The following is a 22,137-nucleotide window of genomic DNA, read 5'->3' as shown; positions in this document are numbered from 1 at the left end:
TGTTTGGATAATATCAGAAGTGATTTTGAAAAACACTTTTTTATAAATCGAGATAAACTCCACCACATATTTACTTTGTATACCATAAAAACACTTTTAAAACCATGATTTTGATTCCATTCAAATACCTCCTAAAAGCAGTCTGCAAGATTAACATAAGCAACTGCCTCATGACGATTGATGACACGTGGCCCGCTTATATATGGACACGAATCATTAACTGTTCCATAGCGTCAAATTGGATGGAATGGATCCATGACCTGATGCATGGCTCTTGACTTGGGTGTTTGGTTGTGAGTTGTTACAGCTCAGCCTTGGATTTCTCTTCAAACCCGTACACACAGCAGAGGGCACAGAAATTACACGGTTAAGGAAGAATGGCCGTGGCCCCACTCACTTTCCGTCCCCATTTATCACCTGCGGGGTTTTAAAAAAAATAAAATAAACGGACATATTGATTTTAAATCATTAAGTAATGCAATGTGCGTCTCAAGTATTGGAAAAAAAGAGAGGTTATGTTGCTCTCTCCTAAAGTGAATGGTTAAATTGGTATTTTGAGCTTTTATAATAATCAAAAAATTAATTTCTTGGCATTTATTTATAATTTTATGGGATATTTTCCGTTATTTTTCGATCAACAACTAATGGATTTTTAATTGAGTTGAAGTTATGAGTTCAGAAAATAATAATTTTTTTCCCCCCCAACGAACCGCGTGGATTGTCGCCATTTCCACCTCGTCTGAGGTAACATCGCAGAAAATAGCAGAGATACAATTGTGATCCCCAAAAAGCACACTGGCACAAGCCCAACGCTGATAATTTAACTAAGCCAAGAAAGATCAGGTGTGGACCTATTTTCGCGCACCTGCTTCTCAGCCCCAACGACCTCGTAAAAATAAGACGGTGTCAAGCAACAACGCGCTTCTTTTGACCAATAGCATGGCGCCACGTCCTGCGGCGTTAATCCCTGATCCCACCACGCGGCTGGCCTGTTCAATCCGCACCGTTGGTTTTCCTTACCCCAACGTTTCCCCCTCCTCAGCGCCGTGCTGTTAATAAATGCCACCGCGATCGCCTCTTCCATTTGTTTTCTTTCCCTCCCTCTCTCCTTCCTCCGTTCCATCTTCGCCATGCCTTCCGCTGAGATGGACCAGTTGACCTCTGGTGCTAGCAACCGCATCATTCCCATCCTCAAAGCCCTCAGGGCCTCTTTGATTTTCGTGTACACCTTCTTCCTTTCCTTCTTATGGTTCCTTCTCCCTCGTCCTCGTCGCTTTTCTTCTCCTCCCTTGCTCGGCACTCCCCCTTCTTCTCCTAGGAAGCATCGGAAACGGAGGTCCTTGTGGTTGATCCGAGAGGAGGATGACACCCTCCGGAGAAGAGCTTTAGCCGAAGATGTGCGCATGGCCCGCGATGATGCCACTTGCCGATGGGCAACTTCTCTCTTCTGTGGCCTTAGAAGTAACGCTCTGTTTTGCCGCTCCTGGTTTCCTGTTTCTGATGATATTAAGTAAGGTCTTCTAATATTTGTCCTGCCTCATCACTATCTTTGGTTGGCTTTTTAGTCTTTAAGTCCTCGCCTCTGGTTTCTGAATGTCGAGTTCATTTTTCAAGAGAAGGAAGGGTTAAGAGAGTGAAATTTGCGATTGCCAATCTCCATCTAATAACTACTCATGCCGTTCAATGAACTCGCTGATGGTTTTTTTTTTTTTTTTTGGGCGAATCCTATGTCTCCGGAGGAGTTCTATATGCAACGTATAAAAGGTGTTTTTTAACTGGCTTGAACAGATTGGAAGTTAACGATGTTGTTTTTCAGTTTCACGTTGGAAACCTGTAGAATTGAAAATAACTTAGCAGGTGGAGGAACTAAGCTCTGAATGAGCTGAAGAGAAGTTATTTGGTCTCCTTTTTGGTGTTCGTACGAAGTTGAAATACGCTAAATAGGATATGGGCTTGAACTGGCCCCTTGCTGTACTGTTCATTGTGAATGTGAATGAAAGTGATTGAAACGATAACCCTCTTTTAGAGAAATGCTAAGTCGGCTCTCCCAACTTTCAAATTATGTGGCTCTATAATCTCTATGTGGATTGCGTGCTGTTCTTCGATCTCTATTTTGGGAGCGTCCTATTGGACAACTATCAAGCAACAGTGTAATACAAACCTAAGCTTCATGGAATGTAATTGTCGTCTTCTTGTTAATATAAAGTAGTTGTGATGTCAATTGTGTCGAGATGCTATTTTTCCTTTTCTCGATTAGTTGAAGAGGCATTTTCAGATGATGATATTAAGTTCTGGCTTCTTGAATTTTTCCCCTGGTTTTCATATCCTAGATCTTTTCTGATTGTCATGTACTAGTATAGCTTTCCGTCCCCCATGGCTGCCTTTGTTCTGCTGCTCTGTTTTACATTATCTAATAATTTATCTTCTTTTGTTTTTTTAGGGGAATTCTCGTAATCATTCACGGGCTTAATGAACACAGGTAAGCTTAATTTGATCAACTTACAGAAACTTCATTATGTTGAAGTTAATGACGATTATTTCTGCTTGAGGGATGAGGCAGATTTTATTATTTCAGTTCATCATCGCTGCAATTAGATTCGCCTATGCTTGTTGGCAAAATCAAACCCCCCCCCCCCCACAAAAAAATTTGATTGCCCTTGTTTTTAGTTTTTGGAGCATATAAAAATTATGGATAACTTTTATCTGACTCTGTGTTCATTTGTCAGTGGAAGATATGCTGATTTTGCAAGGCAACTGACATCGTGCAACTTTGGTGTCTATGCAATGGACTGGATAGGTAATTACTATCTTTAAGACTGGTTTTTAATTCTGTCCGTGTCATTGCTACATAACACTTTCCTGTTCTCTAATATATCTCTATCTTGTTGAAATAAGAATTAACCTCGTGTTCTTGGATAATGTAGTAATAGGAATGGATACACCCCCTTCTTTGCGATGTTTATTTTTCGTCCTATTTATGAGCAAGGATAAAGTTTTTTTCTGGACTTTTTCTGCCATTCTCTTGTCTGAAGGTTTACACTTATGCTTTCTTTTTACAGGTCACGGAGGGAGCGATGGATTGCATGGTTATGTTCCATCACTTGATCATGTTGCTGCAGACATAGTATGTTTGACTGCATTTCCTGCTGTCTTTATTAACAAAACTTTAAGAAGTGTTCTTTCTATAATTGTTATTTTTCTCTGGTGCCTTGCAGTATTTACTTTACTTGTTAAAATAAATTTATATTTAGATATCCATGTTGAAGGTTTCACGTCAATGTTTGGAATGATGGACAGCAGTACAACATTTGGTTATAATACAGTATGAGATTACACCATTAGATAACCTAACTGTAGAATGCAATTTTCATCAATCCAACCATTAGAACATAAAGCAACTACCATGTCGATTGTGTAAGTGATATTGTAAAAGTTAGCCAAGAATAATTATGTAATTAATTATTGGATAGTATATAGTTTATCATATTTGAAATGTCTTCTGTCTTTAATCAATATTACATTGATGAAGGACAGAATCTCAAATTGCTGTGAAATTTTACGGGCACGATATTTATGATTAAAGCTTTGGACTGAATGATAAATATTTACATAAAATACATTGTAAAAAGAGCTATTTGATTGCATAAGATTGAATCTAATTTTCACCGGTGTCAATGGAAGTTGTCACTATCTCTTGTTTCTCTTTTAATTTGAGCATGCCTGGACATGGACAAAGTTCTTCATTCAGGTTCAACTTTGTTGCTTGATCATTTTGATAGTGAACAGCGATAATGTAAACAGGGGGCATTCTTGGAGAAGATAAAGTTGGACAATCCTGGGGTGCCATGCTTTCTCTTTGGTCACTCCACTGGAGGAGCTGTGGTTTTGAAGGTAAAGAACTGTTTATCTTCTGAAAATCTCCATGAATTTATTTCTTTCTTTTTTTTCTTTTTAAATTTGAAAGGTCATGTACTTTTTGTTTAGGCGGCTTCCTGCCCTCAGATTGAAGAGATGGTGGGAGGAATTGTATTGACTTCACCAGCTTTGCGTGTTAAGCCAGCTCATCCTATTGTTCGGGTAAGCTTACTTTGATATCGTACCAAGTAACTTCTTAGTGTAGTACGTGTAAAATTTTTTAAAGAAATGGAAAAGGGTGTCAAAAATAGGCGTGGTGAATGCTCTTGTTATTTCCTTTCTGTACATGGATATAGACATATAGAGATGGAGGTCAAAAATGGACATGATGATTGATGAATTCTCTCTGAGTACTTCTCGTTCTCTTGGTTTTATAATCACTATGCTTGTATAGATAGAATTCCCTAAACATGCTCTCTGCGTGTCAAGTTTTCCGTTTCAAACTCTTAGCCAGAACGATGTTATAGTTGAAACTTATTTCCTTAGTCTTATGCTTTGAAATTTGTTTTTTTTGTATGACCCCAATTGAACGTGGTACATGGGAAAGAGAAGGGTTGAAAACCTTAATATTATTGCATTAAAATGTGTTATGTGCTCTATAACGTGTTTTTGCTTTTCATCATCATCAGTTTTCCGGATTCATGCAGGCTGTTGCCCCAGTTTTTTCCCTGGTTGCTCCAAAATTGCAATTTAAAGGAGCAAACAAAAGGGGGATTCCAGTTTCCAGGGATCCAGCAGCATTGTTGGCCAAGTACTCTGATCCTTTGGTCTACACAGGACCCATAAGGGTCCGAACAGGGCATGAAATATTGCGTATCTCTTCCTACTTAATGCGGAACCTAAAATCTGTGACAGTACCATTCTTTGTTCTCCACGGAACTGCTGATAAGGTGACTGATCCGCTTGCCTCGCGAGAGCTGTACAACGAGGCAGCTTCTCGGTTCAAAGAAATCAAACTTTACGATGGCTTCTTGCACGACCTTCTGTTTGAACCTGAGCGTGAAGAGATAGCCCAGGACATCATTAATTGGATGGAAGAGAGATTAAATAACTTATGAAAATGTTGATTAGTACTGGGGAATAATTGGAAGTGGGATTAAAAGAGACGTTGAGTTTGGTAACCACCACTCAGCAGGGCTCTCGGGAAAAATGGTTTGTAGGAGGCAGATAGGTAATTCATTTCATGTTGGATGCCATATATGTGTGATTGTTTGTTACGTCAGGAAAGTTGTATTTATTTAGTGAAGTTATAAGTAACGTTTCGTAATCCCTGGTCCAAAAAAAAAAAAAACGTTTCGTAATCCTGTAATCCTGCGTTCGCCTCTCGTTTGCCTTTCGTGAAGGGATGGGATTCAATTTCATCGTTCATGAGGCCAGTGGGGCGGTTTTCTTGTTTGCTTATGCTTTGGAGGTCGAAACAGACGAGGAAACAGATCCGTTGGGAAAAAGAAACCGCTTTTACGGACGCATAAATAAATGCATTAACAGTGACTGTTTGTTGTTTATACATATAAATATATATATATATATTTTAAATGTTGACGAAAGTGCCTCTCCACGCTGCACTTCAAAAACTAATTTGCAATTAAGTTTATACCCACTTCAATAACACAAACAGTGTAAGTACTCGTATCATTATATTCTTTCCAAACTACCAGGAAAATCAAATGGACGTACAAGTAAGCTGGAATCAAATTTATCATGTCGATATTAAGTAGAAATCGACCTGCTCATGTGGCAGTTTAGCATCTGAGATCACGAACTTGATATTTGTGGATGAGCCCAGATTTATGTTTTCTGGGTTTGAGCAACTTTATCCGAAGTTTTCGAAGACGATAATTGACAGTGATGAGAACGTTAATTGCAACAAAAAGGAAGCTAGGAGTCTTGGCGAAATTATTAAACTACATATAAAAGCGATAATCAAGAGATGGTTGCAGGTAGACAATCCCGTGTAGTTGGCTTCACTTTTACGCGGTCCTCAGCTCGTACTAATGACTACTAATTAGTAGAGCATGCTTGCTGCACCTTAGTGGCCATGTAGTGAAGAGAGGAGTCAACATAAGAGACCAAATCTTGAAATGCCCATCCTTCCACCGGATCACTCTCAAACGACCATTCGATCTTGCATCCTTGAACATCAACATCACTGGCCATGGGCAACACCTTGATTGTGGCCACATATGACTTGAATCCGATGTTGTTATCGGAAACCTCGTAGGTCAAACAGCGCTGGATAGGATCCAAGGCAAGCAGCTTCTCTTTGACCCACTTGACGGTGGTCTCAGCCTCCCCTGGCCTTGAACGGTGGAAGCGCAGTACCGGACGAGGCCAGGCTGACCAGGAAAGCCCTCTACTTGATAGCACGTGTCTATGGGCATCAATCTGTGCAGGTTGCAGAAATCCTCCAACAGACTCCATGCTTGCTCTGTGCCTGTGTGTGGGATCTCAACGCAGGCTTTACCTTCCCACTTAGAATTGGGTTCCTCTGCCATTCGTCTCTGGAACAGAGCGCGACGAGTAAAAACAACAGAGAAGGACGAAGAGTTTTTTTTTTTTTTGGGGGGGGGGGATTGGGGTTTTGGGCTCTGCTGTTCTATCTTCGTTGTATGAACGCAAGTTCTTAGAGCCCCAAAGAATGCGTGAAAGAATATCAATAATGGGAGAGGCGCTTACTTTTCACCAAAAAAAATATCTATAGAAAAATGAGTAGTGGAGTGGTAATGGCAGACAGATGTTGGTCGTGGGAAGAATCTTACCGTGGAGATCCAAAACCCTTGAATTTGTCCAGTTTGAAAAGGATGGTGTCCACGTTATCTTCATAATGGGTTTGTTGACTGTACTCTAATAAATGCATTCGTACGAAGAGAGATATGCATGAGCTTGTATTGTAGTATAATTATATAGTATGGAATCCCTGATTGACGATGTTCCCTTTTAATATCCGAAAATAACCCCTCGTCTCTCGCTCGGATACTTCCTAGCCCAAGGGGGTGACTGGTTATGTTTGAGGTCAAATCCGAAAACAATTGGAACACGGAAAGAAATAAAAGAGAACAAAGACCAAATTATAAGCTGACATAAAATATTTTTATTGGTCGGACGACGAGAAGCACAGAGTAGCAGTTTTAATCACGGATTTGCAGAACCAACAGCCGTTAAGCATTGGGCGAATTTGCAGAATGAATATGATGGTCCATTTTGGCAGCCATGCGTTGGAGGCCAAGATCGTATTTGGCGATCAAATCCTGCATTACCCAGCCGTCGATAGGATCAAGGGAGAAATGCCACTCTATCAGAGAACCGTCGTGACCGTCGGCAGCCATGGGCGACACCTTCATAGTTGAGCGGTAGGAATTGAAGCCGATATTGCTCTCCACGATTTCATAGACGATGGTGCGTTCGTCGTGATCGATGGCCAGAAGCCTTTCCTTGGACCAGCTGAGGCGTTGATCGGCTCCGTCGGAGGGGATGGAAGAGCCAGAGCAGTATCGGATGCAGCCAGGCTCACCGTTGGAGCCATGGATGCCGTAGCAGGTCGCCAGGGTGGGGAACCATTTATGAAGGTTGAAGAAGTCCTTCACCAGCTCCCATGTCTGCTTCGCCAACGCATTTCTCAGCGTCGCCGATACCTTCCCTTCCCATTTCTCCTTCGGATCTTTCTCCATCCTCGAAACCAACATAGGCCTCACAGTTCTCAATTCTCCACTTAAATTGAAAAAACCACACCCTACTAATCGTAAAAATTTGGTCAAAAAAATTGTTAGGTAATCCAATGGACATTTTGGCGAAAACATTCGTCTGTTTTTGCTTAAAATAAGAATACGCAAGTAATAATGCAGGAAGCATAATTAAATTAGTTAAAATTGATGTTAAAAAAACTATAACTTATTTTTTATATTAAACATAAGGGTGGTTTTTTCAAAAAATAAGTTTTTTCACATTAACTTTAACCAATTTTTTGAAAATTTGGTTATCTATAATCTATAAATCTAATAATAAGCAAGGGTGGTTATCTATACAGCTTTCACGATCGTACAGTAAGATATAAATATAAGTTTGTTTTTATATTTGATTTAAAAATACACTTATATTCAATATTCTTAATAACATAGCATAAAAACTCACAATATTGCAATCAACATTACATTATATTCCATTTTCTACTATTCCAGTACGACCCTACCATCCTATCATTGAACTAAACGAGCCACTTAACTGGACATGTGCTGCAATGAGCATCGAATATGGGCCCAGTTTAATATTAGCGGGAAACCCATACCAAAAAATTTCGTGGGACAATTTAATTGGAATTGAGTTTCACAAATCGGAGAGAATTTTGCAATTTGCATCCTAATTAAATTGCCAACGAACTGAGCTTTATCATGTCAGAGCCCGCCTCTCAATGCAAGACAGTGTAAATCATGTTAGCTTGTCTCTCACTGTAAGATCGTGAAAGTTGTACGATCGCGAGGCAGCACGTTGGTTGGTTGATTCGCAAGTTAAACCGATGGTTTAAGCAGCTACACCCTCGCGCCCAACGAGAAGTGAACAAAATTCCATGTTTCAGCAATTAAAGTCATATGAACAAGCCAAAACACGGAAATATTCAGCTTGCATGCTGATTCTCGCCAAGTATACCAGGCCGTTGCCGACGCCCAACTGCTGAGGCTACGCCGCCTGAATTTCAAAAATTAATTCATATTATATAAGCCCAGGATCTCTTCTCTTTTCCGGACAAGAATTAAACCTTAGATTTTGGCCTGCGGCAAAGTCTCCTCAGGCGAACTCTATCCTGGAAATGGGGAAATGAAATTCAAAATTTTGCATTACCCAGTAGCCTACCAACCAGTTAGCACAAGCTAACAAAGGAATAGTACGTACCTCGCTATTGTCATGATCATACCGAATCAAGAAGAGACACCTGCAGCCTCTGATATCATGGATTTTTCTTTGGATCTCTAAAATACGGGCATCATAATAAATTGCTTGATCTCTCCTCTCCTGGAATCAAAATGATTTTGTCAAGTGAAAGCAGAATACACTGAAAGGTAGAAAACTATACATGATCAGCATGCTAACGTCTGAGTCACCTGGAAGCAGAGGACAAGGTCTCCAACTTTTAGGTTGGAACATTCAGTATTTTCTAAAGGCACTGAGCGTTCTCTTACAGCATTTTTTATATTGACCCACTCGTCTTCCTCAGCTCCAAATCCAATAAATCTAACGCGGACTTCCTTTAACAGAGGGCAAAACTCTATCAAAGACGAAACTTCTCCACTCTTTTTGTTGGGAGTGTTAAAATGATCAAATTCAACATCAACCCTGGCAGTACTATGCTATGGAACTTGGAGATGATGAAAACTTACAGCTTCACCTGTGCTGAGAAATCTGTGGGCAATAAACTTCTCAACATCATACCTGCAGGGAGACAGCATCATGTGTCACCATATACTCACAGGCTTAAGTTCAGCAACATCAGCGTAGCATGTGATTGTCAGTCTTCTTCTACTTCTTTTTTTTTTTGACAAAAAAGGAGACGGCCGATATCTTCAGTTTCTATCAGTATTAAATTACAATATCTGAGAAGGCAAAGGCATCATATTGAGAACTAGCTTATAGCAGAGAAGCATCTAGTTTAGATGTTCAAACTCTGTGGGCAGAGGGCTAAAATGTGGTTCAGTACCATTGCTTCAGCAATTTACGCATTTCTAAATAAACTCAAAATAAGCTGGCATATATGCTCACCATGCTCCATCTTTTGACGACCTCGCCTCAAATTCCAACTCTAATGGGTCTCGGATACCTCCTAAAGGGTGAAAAAAACCAAGAGAATAAGATAAATATGCCAACACATAAACAAATTTTACATAGAAAGATGAAACTGAGCAGTAGAAGGAGATATGCTAAAGATCCCTTAGGCATCCAAGACCTCTCACCTTCCTTACTTTCAAGGCCTTTTGTACGAGTAAACTCATTTTTAGGGACTTCAGGCGATCCTTGAAGCCTTGTCTGAAACCAACTCTGTATCTAAACATCCTCCCCCAAAGGAAAAAAGCAATAATTAAAAATTTACAAAGAATGACTGAACTAAAAGCCACAAAGCATGTGAATTGGAACTGGAATGATATACATGATATGTAAGAGAACTGTATTTACCTCAGTCCATTTTATGACAGGTTTGCCAGCACGGCCAGAGGAGCGGCTGCACAGAGATAATATGCAAACTGCTTACTCCTCAGGATAACACAAGTATCTTATTTTATTACCAGAAGAAAATTCAACCTATATTGAAAATTATACCACTAGAGCATCCAGAGTGAAACTCACTTGAAACTTTTAGTAAGTCTCTGACAAAATTCCTTGCCCAGTGATTCTTCCCCAGCTTCTTGTAGTGCTTTTTCCATTTTCTCAATCTGTCCACCATGGCGACAAAAGGTTAATTCATTTTAACAAAACAAGTCCCCAAAGTAGACACATATTTACATGCTGAGAAAGGCCATGAAGCCTTAACGACACTAACAACAATATCTGATGCATTGTAGAAACATTATGCAGTGTTATCGAAATGCTATCACACCTTCATGATTTTAATATTATTTTATTGATGTTGCCACATCAAAAATCTTTGAAGTTCATTAGACAGGAACCAATTTGCCAAGAGTTTCAAACCCCCAGGAACCAACTCTTCCAAATTTATTGAGAGAAGCTCTTCGCCAAATTTTGGGGATATAAGTCTCACAATGTTGCTTCCCTACTAATCACTCCTCATTGAAACGCATGAATCTTATTAAACACGCACAGAGTTAGATACAAATAGGACATCAAGTATGTGAAGGAAGATTACATAAAGAGGGAAAAAACAAAAGAGGGGGAAAAAAAACAAAGGCAGAACAATAATCACTTCAGGCATGCCTAACAGGTGATAGGCCCAGACCTGATCTTGATATCAATCAATATAGGACACTGAATCATACAACTTTGAAATGGAGATGTTCTCAGAATAAATGAGCCAATAGTTAATGCTACATGTGTTTATATACGCAAATGATAGAATAGCCATCTTCGCGATTAAAATCCCACAAACATAATTAAACTCACGTTGACCCGCTAAGAAATGATTACTGGTGAAAACTTACTCCAGACACGGATGTATCTACCAATTTCCAAACAACAATTAAATATAGACTTCTTCTAAAGTCCATTGGTTGCCTTAACTTATGCTTAATTTCAAACATTAACACAAAATTTAAAGGAAAAAAAGGGAGACGAGAGTAATACAATTATACCTCAGCATTGGTGAATCCGAAAAAGACGGGTCTGTTCCGAGGACGCAAGCGGTCCATGGAAGCACCTCCGTCTCGCGAAGAAAATAGCGATAAAACTAAAACGCTGGTATGATTGATTGAATTGCTCCCTTTTGCTCCACCAAGCCCCAGAGTGACTCAAAACCCTAGCAAGGGATTTCCACTGCTGTTACCGTATCCTCGCATTTATAAGGGATACTTGCATAATGAAACTGAAAGAACATCGAGAGGCGAGCCGGCTGCTTCAGGCAGCGGTGGGGATGATCAACCGTCGCCTTAGGAGAAGAGAATATCAGTTGGCCCGTAAGTTAATAAGTTTGGGCCTTTCGTGGCTTTGGGCCGAGTCCTGCGGAATGGTTCTTCTTAACCATACAATTTAATGGAGTCTGATGCTAAGTGGTTAGTGGATAATCTTGCAAAGGATGCTCCGATCCGGAATTGCAGCAATTTGTTCACTCAGATTAGATCCTTGCTCCATTATTCTTGGGAAGCAAAACTGGTCTGCGCTCCTCGTGGGTATAATAGTGTTGCTGATGCTTAGGCTAAGAGAGGATTTTGGGAGGTGATCCCCAGCTGGTTTAATTTTTTGTAGTTGGGCCTAGGCCCTCTTTTATACCAAAAACAAAACATCTCACTGTTAGGGTATGTTTGGTTGGAGGGGAGGAGAGGGGAAGGGAGGGAAAATGAGCCCCTCCCTTCATTTGGTTAAAAATTTTGGAGGGGAGGGGAGCTAAAATGTCCCCTCCCCTCCCTTTCCTCCCCTCATTTTGGCTCCCCTCCAAATTGGGAGTTTTTGGAGGGGAGCCAAAATTTTGGACCATTATGCCCTTATGACTTTTTTAATATTCCACTTCTACCCATAAAATATATTATTATAATATTTATTTCAAATAAAAAATATATTATCCTAAGTAAAAAAAATAAAAAATATATACATTATTATAATTAAAAATATATTATAAAAATTATTTTAAAATAAAAAATTATAATATTATAAAATTAATTGTTTTTTATAAATATATTTTAAAGCTGGAAAAAAAGATAGCCTAAAGAAAATAAAATTTCATTTTTCTTATAGCATATAAAATTTGTTAATTTGATTATTTTAAATATATTATTATATTAATTAGAATAAAAAATTACTATACCAATTTTTTAATACACATATTAACATGATAAGACTGAATTTTTATTAAATTATATAATTTAAATTAAGATGTAAATTAATTTATATAATATATCAATAAAAAATATAAACTAATATGTAAGGGTAAAATGGTAAATTGATTATTACTATCCCTTCCCTCCCCTCCTTGAACCAAACAAGGGATCATTAAATGTCCTCCCCTCCCCTCCTTTTTAATCAAACCTTGCCTCGCTCCCCTCAAACCAAACAGGCCCTTAATATCAAGGCTATGGCTGGGACCACCGCCTTGCAGGGTTGTAGTACTGCTTGTTTGCATATCACATTTAATTTTCTTTGTTTTTTTTTTAAGTGGGGTTCAAGTTTTATTGTGGCTCTTGTTTTTAATACATTAAGCACTAGAGGCAATATATATAATTATGTATAATAAAAAATAGATCATAAAATATTATTTTACTTGTATCGACTGGCGTGAGTTACGAAAAAATCAAAAAATACTTGGTTAGTTTCTCAATATTTTTTTAAGTCTTGGCATATTTTATACTAGAGTGAAAGACAGTTAATTTTGAATTCAAGAAGGAGACAGATGCTACTTAACTGAACTTATTTTTAGCATTTACAGGACTTGTTGCGAGTCATTGAACAGTAGCTGAATATTCTTGTTTTTTATTTGACACCGATGAAGAATACCATAATATGGTGGCTATAGGGAATACTATAACAGAAACCGTTCTGTTCCTACGCCAGAAGAGAATGCGAGGGAGTCATCCAAGTTTCACAGAAAATGTGGGAGACCATCTAAGGCAGACTCGGGGCATTGCTGTAATTATCCTTCATGGATATTACACCAAGTCGTTTTTATTGTTATGACGTTCTTCAGACCAATCTTGCAGGTTTGGTTTGGAACTCCAGAGTCCTTGTGAGGCAAAGAAGTTTTGGAATTTGCCATGCTGTCCGGCACACAGTTTATTTTTTCTGGTTGCCAAAAAGCGGGTGAAGATTTGTACTCGCAGCACCATGGCATGGTCATGTTTGGAAGGCGGACACATGATTAGAGGGAAGGCAGATGAATTTGACATTTGACTATTGATGCCCAAAACGGTGAGCTGGTCCAGCTGAAGATGAACCATAATCAGGAAAGGAGGCGGAGAATGTGCATTGTTATCTATGTACCATATCTGTGAACCAAATCCTGAGAGCTGAGTTGGATGCATTAAATGATCCATGATCCGTAACGTAACTGGCGACGTTGGTTTAGTCAGCAGTGGTGGCTGCGTCTGACTACATGCCACGAACCTATCCTTCCCTCCCCCAAGTGGGCAACATTCCCTCCTTTTGTGGCTGTCCTCCTCCCCATTCTCAAAACTATAAAATCCAAGTCCTTCTCCTTTCTTCTACAGACACTATCCTTTCCTTCTCTGCCAACGAAGCAATATGCAATTCTCGTCCAGGCCACTTCTCGTTCTCCTCTCTATCTCTACCCTCCACTGCCTCACTGTCCGTGCTTCCACTTGCCACCCGGATGATGAATCGGGCTTGCTGGGTTTCAAATCCGGAATCACGTCCGACCCGTCCAACCTGCTCGCCTCATGGAAGTCGGGTACCGACTGTTGTGCTTGGACCGGTGTCACTTGCCTGAATGACAACAAGCGGGTCACTAGTCTCTTCCTTTCCGGTCAACCCGACGTCCCCACTAGCCTTTTGTCTGGCATTATTTCGCCTTCGCTCTCAAAGCTCCGATTCCTTGATGGCATCTACCTCCTGGATCTCAAAAATATCTCGGGCAGTTTTCCCGCTTTCGTTTCCCACTTACCCAACCTCCAATTCATTTACATCGAAAACAACAGACTTTCTGGTCGGATACCCGAAAATATTGGCAATCTTACCCGATTAAGCGCGCTTAGTTTGTCAGGGAACAGATTTACAGGACCAATACCCGTTTCAATTTCAGCGTTGACACAGCTCACCCAGCTCAAACTTGGTGGAAACCTTCTCCGAGGATCGGTGCCCAATGGAATTCGCAGGCTCCAGAGTCTCACGTTCCTGAGTCTAGAAGGTAACCAACTCACGGGAGCAATACCTGACTTCTTTTCGTCTTTCCCCGACCTCAGGATTCTCAGACTTTCCCGGAACAAATTTTCCGGTCAAATCCCTCCTTCAATATCATCGCTTGCCCCGAAGCTGAGCTACCTTGAGCTCGGCCACAACTATCTCACGGGACAAATCCCGGATTTTCTCGGGAAGTTCAAGGCACTCGACACTCTCGACCTCTCCTCCAACCGGTTCTGGGGGACCGTGCCGAGAAGTTTCGGGAACCTCACGAAGATCTTCAATCTCGACCTGTCCAACAATTTTCTCGTGGACCCATTTCCGCAGATGAATGTGAAAGGCATTGAATCGCTTGATTTGTCCGATAACAGATTTCATTTGAAGGAAATACCAAGATGGGTCACTTCGTCCCCGATTATCTTCTCCCTGAAGCTCGCGAAATGTGGGATCAAGATGAAGCTGGAAGATTGGAAGCCAGTAGAGACTTACTTCTATGACTATATCGACCTTTCTGGTAACGAAATAACGGGAAGTCCGGTTGGGCTGCTGAACAGGACAGAATATTTGGTGGGCTTCCGGGCATCGGAAAATAAACTGCGGTTTGATTTGGGGAAGTTAAAGATAGTCAAAACATTGAAGTATTTGGATTTGGCGAAGAATTCGGTGTTTGGAAAGGTTCCTAACGCCGTTGCTGGGCTTGAGAAACTGAATGTGAGCTACAATCATCTCTGCGGTCAAATTCCAAAAACGAAGTTTCCGGCCAGTGCATTTACCGGTAACGATTGTTTGTGTGGGGCTCCCTTGCAACCTTGCAAGAGTTAACAGGAGCCCCTGAAGAGCCCATAGAAATAGCGCAACGGTTTTGGCAGACGCCATAGATTTCAACCTGCACTATCTTCACACTTTATGTTTGGTACGGGGTTTTCGGAGGGGAGGGGCCCCTCTCCTTGTTTGGCTGGTATAATTTTTTAGGAGGGGAGGGGAGCTCCTCCCCTCCCCTCGTTTGGTTAAGATATTTTTTAAAGAGGGGAGGGGTTTTTCTCCCTCCCCTCCCTTCCCTTCTAGCCTCCCCTCCAAAAGTGGGGTTTTTTGGAGGGGAGACGAGAGATGATATTTTAATTCCTTATATACCCTTTTGATTTGTTAACTTCTAATCAGTCATAAACATTTCTACATAAGAGAGTTCTTTTGAGTATCTAATAAGAGGTTATTAAGATAATTATCTCCAAAATTAGTAAGCATTTGTAAACTTTTTTTCTCTTCTTCTAATTCTAAGAGGCTGTTGGTATTTTCTTTCACCTTCAAGGTCTGTTCTCTTATTGAAATCTATCACTTGTGAGTTTTTGTCTTGATATTCTATAAGTGTGTGACTGTATCTTGTAAATCAAAATTAGTGAATTGTATTATATATATATAGTTATATCTTAACAAAATAAAAAGTGAGAAAATTCATTTAAATTTTATGAGGCTAAAATAGTCAATTTTTTATTAGAACAAAATAAGGTATTATTAAAATTGCTCCCTCCCCTCCCCTCCAATTAATCCAAACAAGAGATCATTAAAATCCCTCCCCTCCCTTCCCCCTCCCTCCCCTTCCCTTTGTAGCTACCCTCCCCTTTCCTCCCCTCCCCTTCCTTTGATTAAAATCCCTCCCCTCCCCTTCCCTCCGTCGAGCCAAACATAACGTAACGGAGGGACTTTATTCGAAGAATAAATGTGATGCGGGGGCTCAGCGTTCAAGCATAAATCTGAAGGACATTTATTTTCAAAAAATTACGTTAGGAGGGTTTGAACTTTGAACTGAAACTACTTTTATTTATATATGATTATCTGTTTTCAAGTAGAACGCGTATCCACTGCCGAAGATGATTCTTAGCGTTAGCGGTCTGCGAAGGCTCCTATAGGCAGGATGTGCATGCAAGAAACTACAGTTTTATAAAGATTAAACATTGGCACATACACGTATAAGTAATTAAAGTTTGACTCCAGTCCCCAAAACACAAAAAAGTTTGACTACTTTGCAGAATTTAATTTGCCGTGCGGAACGTTGACTCTCATTTTATTATGTCACTCTATGTGAGCATCCGCTATATTGTAATTATGTCACCATTTTAAAATACTTATCACTTCGAAAATTTACCTTTTTAAAGAATTTCACTTTAAAATTTCAACAAGTTAATTATGTTTTGTAATTTAAGGTTTCATTAATTAGATAACAATAAGATACATCCCGAACCAAAGTAGCGGGTAGCTTTGTTTAGACTACGCGATTCAGGCCAGCAATGGTTGCATGTTTCCTTCCCGGTTTAGACCTCGGTGGCGATCATTTCGGAAGCAACCGTGTGCGTGAGGGACTCTCACCAAAACTCTCTGGGATCCCTGCATCCCACTTTGCAAACTCTTGTCATCCTTTAATGTAAACAAATTTGTTTACTAGTGGAGAATATTTTAACGGGTTGCTGCAACACTAGCGGTCATGGTCAGCACATCCAAATGTTCAATATCCGATTCTCTCCCCCCCCCCCCCAAAAAAAAAAATCTCACCCGATTTCGGCGAAGTCTATCAAGAGACAAAGCCCCTCACCCACTATACGAATAAATAAAGAATGAGCAAAGAAAAAACATGACTAAAAACTCTTGTTATGAAAGGATTCTTCATGTATAAATGACTAGCAAACAAATTAATTTTAAATATAAATAATATTAATAATTTATGTAACCAGGCTACATTATATATCAACATATTTCATACAAAAATGAAAAAGGCAACAAATTTTATGAGATTAGAAATAACCAAATCCTCAGGTTAACAAGTCCTCTCATGAATCTCCTTCGAAAGTAACATGCTCCAGCCCGATTAAAGATCGATCGGGTGATGAATTGGACATGCTATCTATGATTCATGCCCAACCCGAGCCTCTAGCTCTGAGGCAGACGGTATCACAAAGGAGGCAGCTAATCTATGAGAACAGAACACGCAGCAGCAGCTGGTACGTGAAGCTGCCAGAACTGAAAGATGCTGTAGGTACAACCTCATGCTTACCAATGAACAAGACATTGCCTAATAGACACGAAAGAGATCTAGAATGATATCACGTCTTCTACAGTTGGTACATAAGAACAAGGCTATAAAAGAGGTTAAATTCATGCGTTACTTTAGTTCGCAAAGCTGTTACAATGCAAGCATTATATGCCTATCCAGAAGCATTGTATACATCGCAAATGGATGCATGAGGCCATCACAATGGACAAGTGCTTCAAACAGAACGAAGATGATTGGTATCCACATTAAATACAGTTTTAGCGCATCTCTTCCGCAACTTGACTACTGCGTATCGCCCAAAATGATCTGGGTTTCAGTTTTCTGTTCGTTGCTGTAAAAAGCCACCCCATTTGGCTTTCACATGTAGCACAGTTGGCGATTGTCCATGCATATCTGTCAGAAGTGGCAAATTACTCCCATTATCTTCCCGTAAAAGTAACACAGATATTTGAAGTTACTTCTGAGTATTAATACCCTCACATAAAAGCAACCACGGAAGAAGTTAGTATATATAACTGAGCGATAGAAGTGTATTTTTCCTTCAATTAGCTGAGCTAAGTACTAATGATAATGATAATATTCAAAATTGCCATGAGGAATGAATAGTTATAATTTGGACAATTAAAGTCATACCACATAAACAAGTTGACATCTTCTAAGCATCACACAGAGGATAAAAAATTGACGAACAACTTACCCAGGAAACCAACTGTATTGTGTATGTGCTCGCCCCACAAGTGCTAAGCCACTTGCATTGTGCAGAGTCATGATCTCATGGACATGACCACCTGGATTAACATAAGCCCCAAGAGGACCCTCTCTAGACATCACCAACATATCACTCCGCCTTGCAATGATAGTCTGAAAAATACAAGTGAGATAAGTACATTATTTTCTGCATTTGATGAAAGTGCAGAAGAAAATTCCAGTTGAAGAAAATATCTGTACTAGAATCAAAATTTATTCCGAACAAAAGGAATATTTTGTTTGCACAAACAAGTACCAAACAGCGTGAAGCTTTGATGGGACGAAGCTTACCTGGCAGTTTCTACATCGAATAAGATTAACACACTCTAGTAATTCAATCTCCCTACGCAATCTATATGAGATGCCATCTATCTCCAAAAGCTCCTGCCTTGTACATTCGGACACAGGTATTTTACTGGCAATATAAAATGATAAAATATCAGGCTTCTTCACAAGACCATCCATGCTTGGTGTCCCAACCACATTCCTCCACAGATCTACAATTCAACATAAGCATTAGTTTTTATTCTTACATGAACGCATTTAGACTGTTGTACAATAAAAGAAATTTTAGAAATAAACGAATTCTGCTTTGTTTAAAATGAAATCTTAATTTCAAGCAGCTAGTATATAACTTCCAATTAAAGGTGTTCTACAAGATATTCAATTTTGCTTTTTTAATTTTGATACCTTAAAGACATTTTACTACTTACCATGCTCGATCATATGACCTAACCCAATCTCCATACACACTAACCGCTCAAAAATCAATCTGAATAAAAAGTGACCTCAAAAAACAAAAATTAAGATATAGACATAGGCTTAGATAAATGACCACCAATATAAGCCTAGATGAAAAGCACAGAATATTCAGTATAATAATTGGGGTTTCATTAAAAGGGCCCTGCATAAATGCATTTGTGAAGCACAAGTAACTCATTGCAAATAATTCTCTATTCATCTATATTTATAATCTAAAATCATACAAACCAGAATGCAGAAAAAGAAAAGCAAGGCTTATTTTATCCAATAATATTCATTATACGGTAAGAACCACACAAAAAAAACAAAACAAAAAAGCTTGCAAAGAGTCTCGGGTTAGTTGAAGGTAAAGCAAAACCACCTGCTGCCCTCTGCGCAAGGCAATAGGAGTCAAACATTCGGTATACCCAATGGGGCCAGAATGCCCTTGGAATTCCATGAGAGAAGTTGGCACTTGTACTTTTACACGATGCCTTTTTGCAGGGTTGCTTGCCTAAACCTGAAGTGGAACAGCTGCCCCCAGTCAAGTCTGTATTTACAGTTTGTTTTCCACGCTCAGAGAGCAATGACCTCGTCATGTCAGAGTCATTTAGGCTAAATCTAATTTCACGATCAGACTCATGTATACATTCTTCATAATCACTGTTAGATGATTCATCCATGATATCATGCCCATGACCAGAACCAGTGATAGATTGGTGGATTCTCCTTTCTGTTGGTGAAAGTTCCTCCTCAAAGCTCTCGAAGCTGTCATCTGAATCATCATCCTCATTTTTGGAACCATGCAATTTAGCGCAAGAAAAATTTGAAGCCATACGTGAGACACCACGGTTATGAGGCAGATTACTTAAAGGAGCTAATTTTACAAAAGCATCCTTGGGAGTTCTTGATGGTAGATCTTCCTCTATTATTTGAATATCTCCGCAAGGCTACAAAATATCACAACAATTCACCAAGAGAAGAACATCAAGATCAGCTTTTGCTTACATGGCGATTGCTGAGAATATTGAAAAGAAGCAGCAACAAACACAATAATGTACTAACCACTCCTTCCACATCAAACCAATGGCGTTTCAGTTGAAACCGTTGTTGTCCACGGGTAACCACATTAAGGGAACCATCCTCTAGCCGCCTGTATTGTCGAATCTGTAAGCATTTAGCAAATAATATAAGCCAAAATACAGTTTATTTGATATTAGAATATGCTGCGCAAATTCTAACTAGCACATACATATTTCTTTTTTTATCAAGGAACAAAATGCAGTGAACAATTAATTTGGATCTCACAATACACCATCTACGTTGCACCAGAAAAGTTTTCAGAAGCAAAAGGAGTTGCTCATCTCTTTATCATGTCTGTTACGCACTTGACCCCTACATCAGGGTGGATACCATGCATTGAATTTATAACTGGAGCAAACAGAGTAGCACATGATACTTAATAGACTATGCATGTACTCAAACAAATAGCAACGCAAATCATACCTCTGCAGTTGTTCCAATTCTTGCCAATTTTGTCCTACGATTTTCAGCATCCCTATGAACTCTAATCTGGAAGAAGCACACACATGAGCTTCATAAGAAAAACCACCCGCAAATCCCTAGCATTGACATACTTTTTAAGCACTCGTGATAAGTTCACCTACCACACCAATAGTGTAAGGAACATCAACTTGGCTCAGTGCTCGTTCAACAGCGGCAACAAATTGGGTTGAATAACTCTCAGGGGAAGAGTAGCCCCAGGAAAGAGTACAACTCCTGAATGTTGCAGAAACTAATCTTAAGCTATTCGCGTAACTTAGAAATTATAAACAGAATGCATGGCATGATGCACAGATGTGAATACCTTCAAGATAGAAAAGTGGGAGGCTTAAACGAGCCCCACCGTCCAAGAAGGCAGTCCTGTGGTGCGTGTCCTCAACCTCTGCGACATGGAAGTATGACTGAGCAATATGGAACAATAGCTGTGTCAAAGAAAGGGGCGAGTATTGCCAACAAATGAACGCCTACCACCCAGATATGTGTGCAAAGACGTTATACACGTATCGAAGGTGAAATCATCGGATGAGGCAGGCCTAGCACGGTCAGTACGGCCGCTGGGGGTCCAAACAAGATGATCATAAGATCATCAGCAATTTACATAATAAAATAAAATTGCTCACGAAAAGCACATACAGAAAAATCAAAGAAACCAATGGCAGATTAAGAATAGTAGGGATGACGGAGAACGGTTAATTACTTGGCGTCCTCGTCGGATGAGTCTCGGAGGTCATCGACTTCCTCAACCTGCAACTCTTCCAGGTCGAGCTGGCGAATTTGCTCGATCTGAAGCCTCTCCCTCTCGAGTATTCTCTCGTCACCCATTACCACCTGCATTCTATCGTCTTCTAGGTCATCAACTTCCTCAACCCGCAATTCGTCGTGATCGAGCTGGCGAATCTGCTCGATCTGATGCCTCTCCCTCTCGCGTATTCTGTCGTCATCCATTACTCCTAGGGTTTCGTCTAAAGCAGGTTGATGAAGAAATGAAATGAAACTGTAGTAACGAACTAATGGATGTTCTTTTTAATTACTTGGCACGCTCTTAATCATGACGTGGATGAAACCACACAAACTTTCTCCTTACCGTTTGGCCAGACCTTCCCTCTGCTCAATTTCCTCCCTGTCTCTCTCTCTCCGTTTTTGGACTGTTCGTTTTCTCGTTTCCAGCCCCCACCGCTTTCCAGACGCAGTGACGCGGACGCACGGCTGATGTGGCCAGCAGACCGAAAAACGCTAGAAACTTGGATTGCTCATTTGCCCTCTAGGGCTTTATGTTTTTTTTTTTTTGAGTTAATATAAATTTGATTCTTTAAATTTGGACCCATTTTAGTATTACTCTCTGAAATTTAAAACCCATCGTATTGATCCCTCAAATTGTATTCGTTTTTTGCTGTTAGTCCCTGGTAGCTTTAAGCCGTCAAAATGGTGTGGGTTGGCACTAACTTTGTTATATTGATAATGTGTACATAAAAGCTGACATGTACGTGGATCTTATATGGAAAAAGGAAAAAAAAAAAGATAAATGGATGTTTTAAAACTTAGTGCTGATGCAAGGGAAATAAGTAGCACAGATGCAAGGGAGACAAGTTACCTGAAGAAATTGACGCACTAGCGGTTGAGAAAGAAAG

At 39.8% G+C, this 22,137-nt stretch overlaps 5 protein-coding genes and 1 pseudogene across 5 annotated transcripts; 2 read left to right on the top strand and 4 right to left on the bottom strand.

Moving 5' to 3' along the window:
- The first annotated feature begins 1,077 nt into the window (after window positions 1-1,077).
- On the top strand, window positions 1,078-5,185 carry LOC114753736 (monoacylglycerol lipase-like). The gene is made up of 7 exons (XM_028942444.1): window positions 1,078-1,510; window positions 2,441-2,479; window positions 2,727-2,797; window positions 3,060-3,124; window positions 3,802-3,891; window positions 3,985-4,077; window positions 4,563-5,185. The coding sequence occupies exons 1-7, from the start codon at window positions 1,131-1,133 to the stop codon at window positions 4,971-4,973; spliced, it is 1,149 nt and encodes a 382-aa protein (XP_028798277.1). The 5' UTR covers window positions 1,078-1,130; the 3' UTR covers window positions 4,974-5,185.
- Window positions 5,186-5,490: 305 nt separating this feature from the next.
- On the bottom strand, window positions 5,491-6,705 carry LOC114753737 (lachrymatory-factor synthase-like; annotated as a pseudogene).
- A 278-nt stretch (window positions 6,706-6,983) lies between these two features.
- Window positions 6,984-7,676, bottom strand: LOC114753739 (lachrymatory-factor synthase-like). The gene has a single exon (XM_028942447.1). It carries the CDS (start codon window positions 7,596-7,598, stop codon window positions 7,074-7,076), a length of 525 nt encoding a protein of 174 aa, XP_028798280.1. The 5' UTR covers window positions 7,599-7,676; the 3' UTR covers window positions 6,984-7,073.
- An 877-nt stretch (window positions 7,677-8,553) lies between these two features.
- Window positions 8,554-11,458, bottom strand: LOC114753735 (protein SAWADEE HOMEODOMAIN HOMOLOG 1). The gene is made up of 10 exons (XM_028942443.1): window positions 11,205-11,458; window positions 10,246-10,331; window positions 10,075-10,120; window positions 9,855-9,945; window positions 9,664-9,724; window positions 9,285-9,336; window positions 9,009-9,152; window positions 8,800-8,919; window positions 8,666-8,710; window positions 8,554-8,595 (listed from the first exon to the last, which is right to left on the bottom strand). The coding sequence occupies exons 1-10, from the start codon at window positions 11,259-11,261 to the stop codon at window positions 8,587-8,589; spliced, it is 711 nt and encodes a 236-aa protein (XP_028798276.1). The 5' UTR covers window positions 11,262-11,458; the 3' UTR covers window positions 8,554-8,586.
- Window positions 11,459-13,800: 2,342 nt separating this feature from the next.
- On the top strand, window positions 13,801-15,312 carry LOC114753734 (leucine-rich repeat receptor-like serine/threonine-protein kinase BAM1). Its single transcript, XM_028942442.1, has one exon. It carries the CDS (start codon window positions 13,801-13,803, stop codon window positions 15,235-15,237), a length of 1,437 nt encoding a protein of 478 aa, XP_028798275.1. The 3' UTR covers window positions 15,238-15,312.
- Window positions 15,313-17,096: 1,784 nt separating this feature from the next.
- On the bottom strand, window positions 17,097-21,687 carry LOC114753738 (protein cereblon-like). The gene is given in 11 exon segments (XM_028942446.1): window positions 17,097-17,851; window positions 18,156-18,319; window positions 18,497-18,702; window positions 19,329-19,896; window positions 20,012-20,113; window positions 20,453-20,518; window positions 20,614-20,675; window positions 20,678-20,725; window positions 20,814-20,891; window positions 20,978-21,063; window positions 21,207-21,687. Coding segments are annotated over 11 exon segments (1,764 nt in total). The 5' UTR covers window positions 21,455-21,687; the 3' UTR covers window positions 17,097-17,715.
- Between the last annotated feature and the right edge of the window lie 450 nt (window positions 21,688-22,137).

Source organism: Neltuma alba, unplaced genomic scaffold (genome assembly GCF_004799145.2).
Source record: "Neltuma alba isolate B1F8T4 unplaced genomic scaffold, ASM479914v2 tig00008095_pilon, whole genome shotgun sequence".
Classification (NCBI taxonomy): Eukaryota; Viridiplantae; Streptophyta; class Magnoliopsida; order Fabales; family Fabaceae; genus Neltuma; species Neltuma alba.
Note: the sequence above shows the minus strand (reverse complement) of the source record. Positions and strands in the feature narration are given on the sequence as shown.